At 52.6% G+C, this 16,608-nt stretch overlaps 1 protein-coding gene across 4 annotated transcripts in view; it reads right to left on the bottom strand.

Moving 5' to 3' along the window:
* The window catches only part of CEP68 (centrosomal protein 68), a 35,311-nt gene extending 19,525 nt beyond the window's left edge, over window positions 1-15,786 (bottom strand). For 3 of the 4 annotated variants that reach the window (XM_045788116.2, XM_087863462.1, XM_087863461.1), the window contains exons 1-4: window positions 15,633-15,786; window positions 5,081-5,467; window positions 1,906-3,423; window positions 411-533 (exon numbers count right to left, since the gene is read on the bottom strand). In XM_045788116.2, the coding sequence (XP_045644072.1) occupies window positions 411-533; window positions 1,906-3,423; window positions 5,081-5,425 (1,986 nt within the window). In that variant the 5' untranslated portion in view covers window positions 5,426-5,467; window positions 15,633-15,786. Of the gene's footprint in view, window positions 1-318; window positions 534-1,905; window positions 3,424-5,080; window positions 5,468-15,632 lie in introns of all 4 variants that reach the window. The other variant, XM_087863463.1, reaches the window with a different exon arrangement.
* Between the last annotated feature and the right edge of the window lie 822 nt (window positions 15,787-16,608).

Genomic DNA, 16,608 nt, shown 5'->3' with positions numbered 1-16,608 from the left:
CCGCTAGACAAATGTGATGCTGGGACACTTGGAATGTAGCTGGTGCAACTGGAAAATATGAACCTTTAACTGTACTTAATTTAAATAGCCGTATGTGACTAGTGACTCGTAATAGTGCTGTTCTGCACCTAACCCGAGACATCTGCAAAACTGCACTGCAAATTCCCTTAAGAATATCTGATTAAAGGTAAATCTTTTTTCTCCAAACTCTGCTTGGCCTGGGAAATAACTCCTACATTTTAGTTTTTCAGCATTAAGAATTTGAAAAGGGCCTCTGATTAGATTTCAGGTAAAATAGTCAATTGCGCCATAACATACCGAGTATCGGTTATTTGAGCTTTTACTTTGTAACCAAGTACTTAGCCACCACTCTGGTGGGTGAACAGCCAGAAGCCAGGACCACATATTACCCGGTAAAGCTGCAGGGAAGACTTGAGACCTGTAAGATTGGACTTGGACGGAATCAGGTGGTCGGTAGTGTCTGCTACGTTATGCAGCCAGCGAATTAGCTCTTCCAGCTGACAGCAGAACGTCTGTGTAGACAAAAGAACACACGGTGTTACTGACCGAACTGCGGTTGACATTTTCAATCCAGGGGATTCCGGGACACAGACTCTGCACCTTTTCCAAGCGTTCCCTCACTTGAGGGGGTCAGTCTCTTCCCTCCTCCCCTGCCTGTCCCCACCCCATGACTCCAGACCTCCGCGAGGGCAATATGATTTCGGTCGCCCCTCAGCCTTTGTGACACCAAAAATGACAGGCCGAGAGAAGTCCGCCCTGCATGTGGGGAGAGCGGCTGACGGGAGGACAGGGACCAGCCCGGAGGACGCCCGCCTACCATGGAAACCGATTCTTGGGTGAGCACCACTGCTAACTTTCTGTCCCCGAGGAAAACAAAATAAAGGCCTATAATGGTGACTAACTTTAACCTATGGCAGGAAACAACTGACTTAAAACTGCGTGTCCCCGTTCTGCATTTGCCTCCCAGGTATCTCGGTCTTTATCACAAAAGAGGCACATGCTAACAGCTGTCCTACCTGCTTCACCCGACAAAGAAAGTCATACACGGGACGTCCCGGGGCTGACTGAGGCCCTCAGATGCTAGGGAACACATGGCACCCCGGCTCACGGTCTCTCGCCCCCTGGCCGGCTGCTGCGCGTGCAGCGTCCGTACACTCACCCAGGACACGAGGCCACGCGCGGACTCTGTGCGCGTGCAGAGCCATGAACATCCTTGCGTCGGGGACTGCAGAGCCCTCGGCACGAATTATCTCATGTCATCCGTACAACACCCCGAGGAGGCAAGGCTCCACGTTTTACAAATGCGCAAACTCGAAAGACTGAGCCGCAGTTCCAAGTGCGGCAGTGCTGGGGTTCAAACTCAGATCTGCCTGATGCTGGCCACGCTGCCCCGCGGTGTTAATCCTACCTCCAGACAGTCACGCGTCTACAAGAGGTCTGGTGACCCAGACGGCCAGGACACAGCATCTAAGGACTCCAACCCTAGCGCTCCACCACTTCGTCAACCTGAAACTCTCAGAAGTCTTACAGTCCAGAAAACCATTCACCTCCGTGCAGTGCACTATTCCCCAAAGGCGGTGAGCGCGCACGCGGCTTGTGCAGGACGCCTCTCCCTCCTCGAGGTCGAGAGCCCTCGTGGCAGCCTGGAGTGGTGGTGAAGCTCAGGCCCCAGGCTCGGGCGGGCAGCTTCCCCAGCCCCCCACTGCCTCTTTCCAACCGTGAACTGCCCACGGGAGTCCTTACCGGGCAGAGCCGTGAGACTCAAGTACGAGAAGGCACAGCGCAGTGCCCGGCACATACAAAGCGCTCAAGGCCACTACGTTGGAGTCCACGCACGCGCAGAAGACACACCTCTAGGCGAAGGCCCTCGAACGCAGAGCTTACCTTCACACACTGCACAAGCGATTCTTTTCCCTGCTCTCCCTTCCCGGGAGGCTGCCCTGTAGCGTCTGGGTCCAAGCACGCGCGCCGGTCCCACACGGCTGGCAAGGAAGAGCGTGCTCTCAGCGGTCCGGAGACCCCCAGGGCCTGGCTGCTCCCCAGACTGCCGTCCCCCGTAGAGCCCCTTGCCTGGACGAAGGAGTGCAGCAAACGGTGGTTCTGGCCCTTGGGGCCCCTGGGCGCTCTAAAGGCAGCCCCAGAAGGAAGCTGGCTTTGGCTCGAGTCCGACGGGAGGGAAGCTGGCCCGTCACTGTCTGACACGTCCAGGGAGGTCTGCCCCTCGGCAGCCCCGGTGGGCAGGGTCACCAAGGTGGGAATGGAACCTAGATATGAAACCAAACTAGAAACCTGCGTCAGCCGAGTGGGCAGGGTGAGATACTCGTCATCACTTTCTACCTCCTCTTCTGACTTCCATCCAGACTCTGTGCAGGCAGCGTGCCAGACACCCTGGCTGGCCCCCTTCTCTCTCTCTGCCCTGGGCAAGGGCCACCCTCTGTCCCATGTCCTCGGCTGGGGAGAACCCACCTCAAGGTGCGTGCCCACGGGGAACCAGTCCTTCACACCCCTCAGGGCTGGCTCTCTGCTCTCCCAAGGACCATCCCTACTGCCTGGGGCTCTGGGGGTAGATGCGAGCTGGTTACAAGATGTCAACCCCACGCTGCCCTGCTTCTGGGGTACTCCAGAGGGCCACCGCATAAGACTTGGCTCTCTGGGCCTAGCGAATGGCAGGGCAGAGGCCTCTGCTGATGGGCAATTCTGGGAGCCATTAGTGGGTGACTTCAGGGTACTTGCTGGGGAAACAGAAAAACTATCCAGGTCTACGCCCGAGTCCTGCAGGACAGGGTCAGCCAGTATGTGGCTGTCAAGGTGCTTTGGGAATTGAGGCTTGGGCCTAAGCGGATAAGTATAGTCCAGCAGATCTTCATACTCCTTATTCGGGTTCCAGAGCGGGGAGTGGCGGTCGGGGGAAGGAGGTAGGGAGTCTGGCAGCACACAGGCCCAGTACTCGGCCTGGAAGGAGAGGCGCCTCCCGCCCAGCCCAGGAGCATCAACCCCGGAGGACACAGGCCGGGGTGACCACTGGAGTCCCGGCCCCACCACAGAGGGGGCCGACTGGGGGCCAACCAGCTCCAGGGAGGAGGAGACCTTGGCTATGGAGCAACCTGGAGGCGCCGCCCTCTCTCGGCAACCCTGGAGACTGCTGCCCAGGGAGGAGGCAGAGATGCTGCGGCTGGAGAGCCGAGGAGCAGCGGTAGCTTGGCTCCCCAGCGGCCTCCACCTCGGCGGGAAAGGGAAACCTGAGTTGTGGGGCTGCTGGCTGAGGTCTAGCGCCCGCGGCGACTCAACCGGGGACGGGTCATCTTCGCTATCGGCATCGTGTCCCGAGCAAAGGCCTGTGGCTCTGGGAACGTTAAGAGTCTGAGGTAGATCTTCTGAGGCAGAAAGCCTGGTCTCCTCCATCTGCAATGAGAAGAGGGAAGAAAAAGCACTCGGGTGAAAATAAGCAAACCAAATTTCTTTCCTGGAGGACAACTATGGAATTTTCCCTGGGGACCCAGATGATATTCCGAAGAGCTCTTGCAGTGAGAGTCTGCATCTGATGCACGAACTAGGCAGCATGGCGGGTGGCCGGCATGGAAGCTCCGCGCGCTGCGGGAAGCAGACCATCTTTCCCAAACCGTTCCCACGCTCCAGTCTTTGTGCAAGCAGACAGAGGGTGCAGCTCGCGCGGCTCTGTCATGCCGAGGCTGGAGCACACCACCTAACCTCGGAGAAGCACGTCCTGGGCAGAAGAAACCCCTGCCCCGAAACCCATCCCCACCCAAGAGGCAGGTGACCCATCGGGCCCGACCCGTTCAGCTCAGACCGGCTGTGAATGAACGAAGCAAGTCCCTCATCTCAGCCTCTTCACACTGAGTTTTCAATCTGTTCGATGAAGAACTTGCCCCCGAGGAAGGTAGGATCAGACGCAATGGTTAAGGGCATGGGGTTTGGAACCACACAGACTTGATGCCAACCCAACTGCCACCTTCCAGATGGATGACTCTGGGCCTCCCTTCCCTCATCTGTAAAATGGGGATAGTAATAGTACCACTTCCTAGGGACATGAGGATTAAAGGAAACTCAGGCGTGAGAAGCACAGGGTGAGAGCTAAACGCACAACAGGTACCGCAGTACTAAGCTCATTTATAGTAAGCTCATGAAACAGCCTATTTCTGTGTTTGCTTATCTGCTTCCTGCTTCACTAAATCCCTGACTCACAGGTGCCCTGGGCTTCCCACCACCCCTGGCTCCCAGGCGGATGGGCCCAGCTGCTGTTTTCTCCCAGACAGTCATGCTCGGAGCATCCTCACAGGACAAAACTGCACGGGGGCAGCACGCAGCAGCCAAGGCCACAGTGGTACTGAAGACATCAAAGCCATTCCCATGGAAGGCCTTGGCAAGCAGAACATAAGAGGATGTCAGAGCCAGGCAGGACAGATCATTCAGGTCACCTTCCCAGTTATACTGAGGACCTGAAAGACTTGGTGGTATGCTTGAGGTCACAGAGCCAAGCAGGACTGCTTGCTCCCTGTGACTTGACTAGGCAAGGCTCTCCTGCAGTCAGGGAGGCCCAAGAAAGTCTTCTTGCCCAGGGACAGTGCTCACCACAGAGGCTCCAAGGCTCTGCCAGGTTCCCTGGGTCCCCAGGGGATACAGACTCAGAGCCTGAAGGAATGCACAGCCCTGGACCCTCCCTCCCCAAGTCTCTTCAGGCCCCCCCCCCCGCCCCAAAGAGTTCAGATCACCAAGTCAGAAAAAGGACACGGCTCCCCCTGTCACAGCTCCCCCAGCCAGCCCTCTGGGCAACAGGTCTTGGCCACAGCATCCCTAGTCTTCAGAAGATCACCAATCATACTCGAGGACCAGGAGATGCTGTGGACAGAGTCCCCAATGGCCCCAAGGCCCAACACTCCAGGTGAGCCTGTAAAACAGAAATCATCACACCCAGACTCCCCCCAATTCCCCACCTTGTACAGGAGCTGAGAAAGCAGGTAAGATAGTAAGAAAATGGTAGAACATACTCCCAAAGGATCACATGAGTTAAATCTACAGTCCCATTGGCCTTATTACCTACCTGGCTTCCCACAGAGTGCAAAAGGTCTCTAGTCCCGGTGCCAGCAGGAGGAAGCAGGCAACCAAGAGCAAGTTTAGATCTACCAGCTACTGGCTCCCTGCTGGTGGTGCTGGCCTGTGGCTGGTAGGCTCCAGAGGGGCTGGGGCCAGGGGCACACAGCCCCTCTGTTCCCCACACAGGGGAGACAGGCCCTCTCTCAGCTTCCAGGCACGGTGGCTGCTCCTGCTCCCCACTCGCGAGCCCCGGGGTGTCCACCTCCTGCTCCCTGCAGGTCCACTGCCCATAGGACAGGGTCTTTGTGTCCGCGGGTGCCTCCACCTCTGCCTTTTCTTCTCCCAAGGCCATTGAGATGTTCCCAGGTCAGGGTTCCCTGAAGCCTTCAGCTCTCTACAAAATGGGAAAGGAAAAGAAAAAAAGATATATTCTCTGCATCTGTGTCCAGGAGAACTTACTTTTTAATGATGAAGACAGACATCTGCAATGAAGGAAACCACCAACAAAAAGGTAACCTACTGAATGGGAGAAGATCCTTGCAAATCATATATCCAATAAGGGTTTAATACCCAAATATATAAAGAATTCATACAACTCCACGCCAAAAAAACAAATAATCTGATTTTTAAAAATGGGCAGAGGACCTGAATAGACATTTTCCCAAAGAAGTCAGAGAGATGGTCAGCAGACACATGAACAGATGCTCAACATCACTCATCAGCAGGGAAATGCAAATCAAAGGCACAAAGAGAGATCACCTGACATCTGTCAGATGGCCAAAATCAAAAAGACAAGAAATAGGAAGTGTTGGCAAAAAGGTGAAGAAAAGGGAACCCCTTGTGCAGTGCTGGTGAATTACTGAAACTGGTGCAGCCACCGTGGAACACAGCACGGAGGCTCCCCCAACACCGAAAACGACAAGTACCACACGGTCCAGCTCTTCCACTTACGGACAGTTACCGGAGGAAAATGAAAACGTTCCTTTGAACAGATCTACGCAGCCTTACTGCAGCATTACTGACCACGGCCAAGATATGAAAACAACTTAAGATTATGGAAACAAAGAACGAAATCTTGCCATTTCTGACAATATGCATGGACCTAGAGGGTATTATGCTAAATGAAATAAGTCAGAGAAAGACAAATACCAGATGTTTTCATTTATAGTTGGAGTCTAAAAACCAAAACAAAGAACAACAAGAAGAAACAGACTCAGAGAGAACAAAGCGGTGGTTGCCGGAGGGGAGGGGGCTGGGGGGAGGGGGCAACAGGTGACGGGGACTCAGAGGTATAAACTTCCAGTTATACAGTCAGGCAGTCACAGGGTGTACGGAGTAGGCCAGTGCAGTACGGGGAATACAACCTATAACGTTGTAGTGACGCCGTATGGGGACAGACGCTGTTGGCTAGCACTCTGTGATGCACACAATTGTGGAACCACTATGTCGTACATATGAAACTAACAAAAATAGGCCAACGATACTTCAAAAAAAAAAGGACCACCTTTTTTTTTGGTCAAAGAAAAGAAAGAACGAATGGTGTCTATCTCTGCAGAGGAAAACACAGGTCTGGCTTTTCCCTGGCCCCGGAGTTTTCTGAAGCGGACGGAGTTGTAGACCACTTTGTTCTCTGCTTTTATGTGGCCAGTCCCAGCCCCAGCAGCTGGTGCCCAGGCAGGTGAATGCAGGTCCAAATCAGAGGCAAGGCTTAAAGCCACACTTTTGTCCTGGCCCCACTGGGTAAGGAGCCTGGTCGGGGCCCCCCCTGCACCAGCCCGGCCACAGTTCTTTTGCTGCAGTGCTCCCATTGGCAGGTGGCTCTGGCCTGGCTCTGACGGCTGTGCTCTAGGGAACAGCAAGTCAGGGCATGCTCAGGCCTTGGCTGAGCCCAGTGTTCCCCCAGTGCCCACTTTGCCTGGTGGAGGAGGCAGGATCCTTTCAAAACACAGAAACCCCACCTTGGGCTATGGACCAGGTGGCGCCTTCTCATTCCAAGGATGGCCGGCAACCAGAGACGGGGCGAGCAGCAACTCTTCTCCCACTAGCTTGCAACTGAGGGAAGCCGTGGAATTCTAGGCAGGTAACAATGTAATGGCCACATCGCATGCATGCCCGTGACAGGGAGAGAGCGTGAGCATGTGTGCTGGGTGCGTGGACAGGCAAGGGAGAAGCAGGGAGGGAAGAAAGAACAATGTAGGGGCTGGACCTGAAAATACAACCGTTCCTTTAAGAGTTTCAGGGGTAACAGAGAACCCTCCCCTCAGCCTAAGAGTACAGGCAACAAGTACTGGGAGCACTGGTGCTGGGAGCACTGATGCGTGGGAAAGGGGCTGGGGCTGAAAAGCTGGCAGAGGGGAACCACTCCCAGAGGTCTGGGAAGGGGAACAAGGGAAGCTTAAGGGCCTAGGATTTCGGAGGCCACCTGGAATGCACTGAGCCAACCTCAAAGCTAGAACCTGGACAAGAATAGCCTTGCTTCCACAGAGACCAGGAGCTGAAGTGATAGCAAGAGGAGGTGCTGGGGACAACGGGAAAGCCTGAGAGAGAGGGGCTGGTTGTGGAGAGGGGCTCATCCGGCTCAGCTCGCACACTGGGAAACAACTGGGTGTGCACAGATACACCCTGAGAGCGCCCGTCCTGGAAAGGGGTCCTGCTCTGTCTGCCCAGGCACACGAGGCTCCAGGCCCACTGGGAGGCGACCCCAGAAGAGCACACACACTTCACACGTACTCTCTTCTCGCAACCACCACACGGGGCAGAACAATAATTTTTTTGGACAGGTAACATGTGGTTGAAATACAAAAGGTGCTGCAGAGAGAAGTTTCCCTCCGCCCTCGTCTCCATCCCTCATGCAAACCAGCTACAGCACGCAGGGCTTGGACAGTGCCCGGAACACGGTGCCCACGGTCAGCAGACGCTGGGGCGTCGGGGGCACAGAACCAGTGTAACAAGCCACCTTGCAAGCCACAAAGGAACCCAACAGAGGGAGAAAAAGCAGCCAATGTTTCAGAGAACAAAGGCAAAATATTTACTGTTAGTTCCATAAAAATAGGTAAACAGTCTCAGTAATTTGTGTATGTCTCTGACCTCTTGATGCATATGCAAACACAAAAATCTCTTTCATCCTTCTCCCTCTTTACGTAAAAGAGGCACACTGTACAGGACACCCTGTTCAGAAGGTTTTCTTTCCTTTAAAAAAAAAAAAGTATCTCGGAGACCTTTCCTCAGCAACACGCAGAGCGAGAGCGGGCTTCCCTTCTTTCCTATCACTGCCCAGCACTGCACTCCGCTGGAGGGGTGCCTTCGGGTTTATTTCTCTGGTCCCTTAAGGGCGGATGCTGGGGTTATTTCCAATCTTTCCTTATTTACAAGCAACGCAGCGAGGAGCCACCACCAACCAGCAGCAGAAGCACGCAGGCGCACAGCCCTCGCGCACCTGCTAGCACGTGCGCAGCGTCCCCACCCAGGACTGCGGCGGAGGGCAAGGCACCTGCACAGCCGCCTCTGCTGCCAAGTGGCCTTGAAGGGTGGCAGTGACTTACACCCCCACGAGCAGTCCGCGAGAGTGGGGTTCCCACGGGAGCAGGTCGCCTTGTCGCCCTTCGCAGGGGGAAACCAAGGCTGAGAGAGTCAAATCCAGGACGGTGTGACTCCAGAACCCAAGCTCTTTAGGCACTATCAAGGGAACAAGGTATAAAGCGGACGAGCACGTGAAGGAGAAGAGGGAAGAGAGTGACAGGACAGCGAGATGAGTGCTGCTGTCCTGCGGGGACAGGTTTCTATGGAGCCACAGCCTCACCTTGTGGCTGTTTAAAAAGCTACACACGAAGATGTTTTTAGCTGAGCCCATGAGCTGGAAAGTGTAGCCTGCAGCCCCCAACATCTACTTCTTGTTCCATTCCTAGAACTCTCTCAATGGCTAGAGTCAGACCATGATGGGTGGCTAAGTCCCCTTTTACCGGCTTTCCCGTTCCACTAAAGGGTGTGGTCTTGCGACAGGGGCAGGAATAAGATGATGCCGGGACAAGAAAACGGTGCAAACAAATGATCTCTCCGTTTTGATGACGTAATTTTTATGTCTTGTCTGGACTCATTATTCAAAAAAGAAGGTATCCATTTATCCTGGGGGGTGGGGAGTGGTGAGCTAGAACTTTAAGCTAGTTAGGAGACACCTCTAGGTCATTTTCAAGTGTGCATACAAACCTGAACTAGGTTAATACTGTCGCCAGAGGCCCTTCAGCAACCAGGTAAGATGGTCTGCAATAACGATTTTCATGGAAACAGTGCTTCGGAAAAGGCAGGTTTATTTTCTCAGTACGGATAAACAGTCTCTTTGCAATCTTACCTATTAATCTGCCTGACAAATCACGCCCCTCTCCAACTACACCAGTTATGAGAAGACAGACACATGTGAAAGAAAAGAATTAAAAGAAGTCCACGAGAACTAATTCCAAGTTGTATATAAGATGCTACGGAACACAAAGGGAGAAATCAACTGGGATAGAAATAATCAGGGAGAACTCCTTGAAGTAATGACTGTTGAAGGCAAAAGCATTTTTAAAAACATCAATCTTGATGAAGTGGCCTAGCAAATGCACAAGCTTTAAATTTCTGGGGTTCAATCCTGTCTGCACTTGCCAGGCGGGCATCTGCATGAAGGTCCAGCCCTCATTTCCATAGATTCTAGATTTTACACATCACTCCTTCTAACCTTCTGCGGTGAGGGTGGAGGTAGGGATTCTGCTTGGACATTTCCAATGAGAAGCAGCTTATTCCTTTTCCAATGGACTGCTCTGGATGATGAAAATGACTTGTGGTATTGGACCAACACTGCCTCCCAGGTCAGTAGCTTTACGGAACCTATTACTGTATGTGGGGCTTCCTGCTCAGAGATCACGTATCTTACAATGTTCCTACAGGCTAGCAGCTCTGGGATGGGCAGAGGCCTCAACCGGCCTCCTCCCCAACAGGGAAGTACCACAGGGTTGGAGTGAGGGTCTGGAGGTCTCGGAGCACACACAATGAACAGTGAATTCAACCCTCCATCTGGGAAAGGTCTATACACACCAGAACTGCTCTGTCCTTGGCCAAACCAAGAGACGAGCCACATAAGCTTCAGGATATACTAGCGACCACCTGGACTTTGCTACTAAATTCTCCATTAGTCCCCCACAGAGGCCAGATGACCTATCAGATATATATAATTAGGAGTGATGTAGGCTTGGCATCCACTTGCCCTACAGTAAAAATATGCTCACACGTCACGTATGTGGCAACACTAACTCTGTAAGCCTGGACACCTGACCCTTCTTGGTGTGTGCTACACCCCCCTCGTCCAGCCCCGTCACAGCTGCCAGCGCTTCCTCCCACGTGCTCCTATCCAGGATGGGGGGGGGGAGGGCTGTATTAGGAGAGACGGAGGATACTCCTCTCCTAAACTAAACCATTCAGATAGAGGAATGATCAACCAGGGAGCAATCCTCCTCTGATCAAAAAAGGACTATCTCCAGGATTCACTGAATCACAACCTCCCTATGAAATAATTGGATTTATACCAACCTTGCCAGGGAAGCTGTGTTGGGGCAAGGCCCATCTCTGTCTGCAAGCACGTGGCCAGCCACCTGTACCGGCTGCACAGGCCAGGTACTACTTCACAGAGCAAGCCCGACCAGCTCAGGGGCCAAATGCTTCAAACTCCCTGTGTTTTCACAGGAGGCCACAGGTATAGGTGGTGAACGCACACATAGTGGCAGAATCTGACCAGAGAACCAGACAAAGCAGCTCTCAGTGCTGCTCCTTCTCTAAAAACATGAAACTGCCCACAAAGAAAGGGGGAGGGAGTGGGGTAGGACCCAACATTGTCAGGTTGTTGGAAAAGTTTCTGGGGGGAACTAGATTTATGGGAAAGAAGCTTAAAGGCAGAAGCCAATCCAGGCGTGGGAGGCAGCAATGATAGGGGGAAATACATATGCGGGGGAGGCCAACAAAAGGGCCAGTCACAAGAGGCCAGGGCCTGCCTCAGAGTGGGGTGGGTGCCAGGAATGCTATGGCTGGAGGTTTGAGACCAGGAGGTCAACAGCCAAGTGCAATCGCCGTTCTACCTGCCCCCTCCCTGGCTGTTGAAGCCCCCAAGTCCCTTAGTTTTCCCCACTGGTCCTGTCTTTCCCTGTGGGGCAGGTCACCCTGAGCGCTATTGTCCACCTTTTTTTTTCTTTTTTTTTTTTTTAAGGTCAAAGCCAAATAAAAGGAGCCAAGTAAAAAGGAAGAAGGGGTTCAAAGCTATGGAGGGTAGACATGTTTCTCCCGGCTTGGTAATGGGCCGATGCCATCCTCAGACTCCTCCAGCACCAGCAGCCCCTTTCCTTCTCCTCCTAGGGCTACTTCCCTATGTTTTGCTTAGAGTCGGAGGGAATCCTCCAGCACCCGAGGAGGAGCCACTGGCTCCCTCTAAATCAATACGGTGGGAAGGCTGCTTCTCTAGCTTTCTCACTTGCTCACTCACAGGCTGGCAACTGACTGGGGCCACCAGGTAGCCTCGCAGCAAGGCCAGTCTTCTAACTCATCACGCAGGTCTAAGGAAGGCCTTTAAAGAGATGCTGCTGGGGTGCCTGGGTAGCGCAGTCGTTAAAAGCGTCTGCCTTCGGCTCAGGGCGTGATCCCGGCGTTCCGGGATCGAGTCCCACATCGGGCTCCTCCGCTGGGAGCCTGCTTCTTCCTCTCTCTCACTCCCCTGCTGTGTTCCCTCTCTCGCTGGCTGTCTCTCTGTCACATAAATAAATAAAAAATCTTTAAAAAAAAAAAAAAATAAAGAGATGCTGCTGCCGCATCTACAAGCTTGGCTGAGCTTCGAGCCCCCCGTCCACTCAACGGCGAGCTCTCTGGCCTCCTTAGCAGACCGTCCCCATCCAAAAAAACTCAAACCATGAGGGTGCTGAGGACTCAGTGTGTCTGTTCCCACCAGAAAGCAGGGCAGAAAAACAGCTTTCCTGTAACAAAAATCTCTGCTACTGTCTGAGCAAGCTGGCCCTGACCCAGGGTTGCAGTTCCACAAGCCACTGCTTATACTACTGTGCTGGGTGTCTTCTGTGAGGCAGTCAGATTACATGTATGAAGACTGATAAGACTCTTACTGATAAGAATGCTGCTCACTGTACCAAAGGATCCTCTTTTGGAGAACACACCGGAGAATTCTCTGGCCTCGGTAACAAAAACAAGTGTTTCATTCAACAGCCAGTTTGTTTTTACTTTAAAGGTATTGGCAAAACTGATAGAATTTTACTCTTTGCTTTGACTACTAAGAAGCTCAGCAACAAATGTGCAATCCTACCCAAGCTTAGCACAGAAAGACAGTCACCTTTTGTACTAATCTTACCCTTGACTTCATCTTACTTTTCCTTCAACCTATCTGCCTCAGTTACTTCTACTAAAAATCTTGTTATATGGGAAGTATCTTGGAATGATTTCTCAAATCATTTTTTGGAACAAAATATAAGAATTGTTAAAAATAGAATAACACGATGAATAGAAAAAAAGATCATAAATCTAAGACTTTATCCAAAAACCGTAAGGAAACGAAACCTATTTTTAGCAATACTTCTAAAAACCAAATTCAGGGACGCCTGGGTGGCTCAGTCAGTTAAGCGTCTACCTTCGGTTCAGGCCATGATCCCAGGGCCTGGGATCCAGCCCCACGTCAGGCTCTCTGATCAGAAGGGAGCCTGATTCTCCCCCTCCCTGCCGCCCTCCCTGCTTGCTTGCTCTCTCTCTCAAATAAAATCTTAAAACAAAACAAAACAAATGCAGATACTTATGTTAGTACCTTTCTACTCAAAGTGTGGTCTGAAGCCCAGGAGCACCGGCAGCACCTCAGAGCCTGTTGGGAATGTAGGTTCGCAGGCCCCACTGGAGTCTGGAATCAGAATTTGCGTTTGAGCAAGATCTCCAAGTGACTCGTAATGTTTCAGAAGCACCAGGTTAGTCAGTAAGCCTGTTTCAGCATACTGGAAAGAATTACTACGATGGCTTTACAACCATTCACTGAGTACCTTTTTTAAAACAGATTTTATCTTAAAAAAGTAATCCCTACAGCCAACGTGGGACTCAAACTTACAACCCCAAGATCAAGAGTTGCAGACTGTACAGACTGAACCAACGAGGCACTCCACTGAGTGCCTATCCCATGCCAGGCACACTTGACAAGGAAATTTATGGAGCTTGTCCTTAAAGTCTTTGCAACAGGACACCAGAGAAAGTTCACACCTTACAGCAGGTTTTTAATACCTAATTATAGTATGCCACATTGGGAAAGGAGTTCCCAGAAAGAACCATATTCCCTAGAAAGGATTCAGGATTCATTATGGCTACATCAAAAACAGAACCAGAGACCAGAATTCTCCTGTGATAGCTACAAGTGAAAAGGAGAAGGTATTTGTTTTGGAGACTCCAAATAATTTAAGAAAAACTGACATATTAAGGGGACCTACAGCTGGAAGGAAATGTACAATTTAGCCTGCTTCCTGCCCCCAGAAAGTGGTACAGGAAAACCGGGAAGTGAGGCAACATCCCCCAGGGGTTCTATCTGCCACCTGTAGATCTGGCCAATAACAGGTCTAAAGCCAACGAGAAGACGTTTTCCACTTTTCACAATGTTTGTGAGTACCTTCAAAGACAGGAGACAGTTTCTTCATGAGAACAGAGCTAAGTTATAAGGAAAAAAGCTACTCCAAGTCCATCTCCACAAGCTCTGCCTCTCCGTCCGAACCAATCATCCTACAGATTTGTCAGCCACAACGGGCCCCATCTGCTCCTCTGCTCTGACAGGACGATTCTGAGTATCAGACCACATTAAGAGCGTATCAACCACACTACCTGTAATACTTGGCCAAGTTATTACCTGATGCTTAATCAATCAGTCTCTAGTGGGTGGTGAGACTCTAAATGAATAACAGATAATCTGTGGAATAGTTTCACTGTGGGGGAAAGTCATGAAAGGCTTAAGGACTTTAAAGTCCAGCAACAGATAAGGACTAAAAGGCAGAGAGACCCTGAAGGGTCAAGTACTACACAGATACTTAATATTAGTAAATCTACTCAAGTATCTGTTTATTTTTATCCTAATAACTGCTAACGACTCCTGAACATTTTCTTTGAGCCACGAACTATGCTAAGCACTTTATATCAATATCTTATTTAATCCTCAGAACCCACGGAGTGGGTACTACTATAACTCCCATTTTACAGGTAAGGAAACTGAGGCACAGAGAAGTTAAATAACTTATCCAGAGTTAGTAACATGACAGATAAAAGCCTGATTTAGCTTAAGAGAGCCAGAAGTCAACTGCTTCCCTAACCTATAAAAATAACTGGTCCAACAAATTAAAGTAATGAAAATTTTTGTTTTGTCAACTTTTGGCTACACTGCTGGGTTTTTTGTTTTGTTTTGTTTTGGCTTAAGTCATTGAGTGTCTTCTACGTTCCAAGTGCTAGGAGCTGGGGAAACCACTGGTTTCAATACAATGTGATGTGTTAAAGCAGAGGCAGACGAAAGTAGCCTAAAGGAAGACGTGATTAAATAGCTGTGGGGTGGGGAAGAGCTTTAAATGTTTTTCAGAAGAGGTGAAACTGAGTTCTTTGCTCTTTTTAGTACTGACTGGCCTAGAATTGATCCAGGTGAGGCAAGGAACGCAAATGAGAAGTGTTGACCTCTACTTTTAACCAAACCCTAGGCAAACTGACCTAGTCATGCATCCCTAGATCTAGGAGCTGTTAGGGTATTTATGAATACTACCTATCTTCGTGCAGGCCCCACTCCCCCACTGAATTCCCAGTGAAGTCCAATCTGCTCTGGCACTGGCAGGTTTCCGCTCATTTTTATTACAAACAATATACCGAACCCAACCAAATAATTAAAAGGACCTGGGCATGTGTCCCTAGGCTGCTGAGAACAGTTCTAGTGATGACAGCTGGAAAGGGTGGCCCTTCTAAGCAAAAAAGCAAGACATTTTGCTTTTTTCCCTCCGCAGCTGCTGCATTCACAGAACCAAGAAAGCATCATCCGTCTCCATCTTTCCCGTGGGAATGACCCTGAGCTGGTGAGAGAGGGTCTCCGCGTCAGCACGGCCCGGGAGCCAGGCGCGAGCGCCTGACTCCCGGGGCCACTTGGCCCCCAGCGAGCGCGCAGGGTAAACAGCCCACGCCCGGGGAGAGGCCGCGAGGGAAAGTGAGTTCGGCCGGGGCCGTACAGCCGCGCAGCTGCTCGGACGACAGGATACGTGGACACGCGCGCCCCCCTCGGCCCGGACTCCCCGCGCTCAGGCTCTTCCAACCCCGGCCTCCCGCCTCCGCGCCCCGCACCCGCCGTTCCGCCGGCAAAATGGAGTCGAAGGCACGAGGCGCCCCTGCCCCCAGGAGCCCTTTGTGCCCTTCCCGGCGGGGGACGCGGGGCCCGGAGACGCGCCCGGTCAGGCCTCGCAGACCCGGAAAGGCTGCTGGGCAGAGGGGCCGGACCGCGCGGGCGGCGGCTGCGGAGCCCCGACCCCCACGTCCCAGAAGCTACTTACCTCGCCTCAAGCGCTTCGGACGCCCCGACCCGGCCTGCGGCGAGAACAAGCCGACGCGGCAGCCCCTACGCGGGGGTCCCAGGTGCAGACCGCGGCGCTCACGCCCGTGTCCGCTACGCCAGGGGCGGGACCGAGCGCCGACCACGCCCTTCGGGCCCTCCCCTCCTCCGTGCGGAGGCGGCCTTTGGGGCGGCGCGACCAATCCCAGCCCTAAGTCTGGAGGCTCGACCAATATACGACCGATCCCCCCAAAAGAGCCCACCCCTTGTGCCGTCCTGGCCTATGGGAGGCCGGGCCTTCTTCGGCCATCCCTCCCTCGCCTTCCGCGCTCGCGGCTCACGTTAGTCTGTTTTGGGCGAACGGGGTCCGGCGAGGGCGTGTTGTACGGTACGGGAGCTGTACTTAAGGGCGCTCTCTCCTAGCGTGTGGGTCGCACCCTGAGTCATGCGTTCATTCATTCATTTTGCGCATGGCACGCGGTAGCGTTCGAGGAGCGCAGCCACTGGGGAGGCGGTCCCGCGGTCTTTGCGTGTTCGCGTCCGCATTCGCATCTAAACACGCAGGCGTGTGACCGAGGCGCGAACTAGTGCCACCTGGCACAAGCGTAGGCGCGGAAGGTCTGCAGGCGGAGTGGTTGGGAAAACTTAAGGGGTAAGGTGGGACTTAAGCAGAGTCTCGTAAAGGGTGGGTGGGGTGTGGATCGTTGAGCCGGAGCCGCGTAGAGGATCTGTGAGCAGTCAGGTCTCATGGGAAATCCGTGATGGAGTCCGAGGGGAAGAGGGAACCAGCCATAACCCCCGCCAGCCGTGAGACCTAGGAGTCTAATGACCCAGCTCTTTAACGTTTACTGCCCAGCGGAATCCTGGGGCATAGAGGAACTACCACCAGGCTGGGGTGGGGAAGAGGGTCACACTGTAACCTTTGTTAGACCCGTCCCTCATTTCTGATCCTTTTGCTCGGCAGCACTTTTGGTATC

The sequence above is a fragment of the Ursus americanus genome, chromosome 7 (assembly GCF_024610735.1).
Source record: "Ursus americanus isolate L20-20 chromosome 7, mUrsAme1.1.p, whole genome shotgun sequence".
Classification (NCBI taxonomy): domain Eukaryota; kingdom Metazoa; phylum Chordata; class Mammalia; order Carnivora; family Ursidae; genus Ursus; species Ursus americanus.
This window is presented reverse-complemented; position numbering and strand designations above follow the sequence as displayed.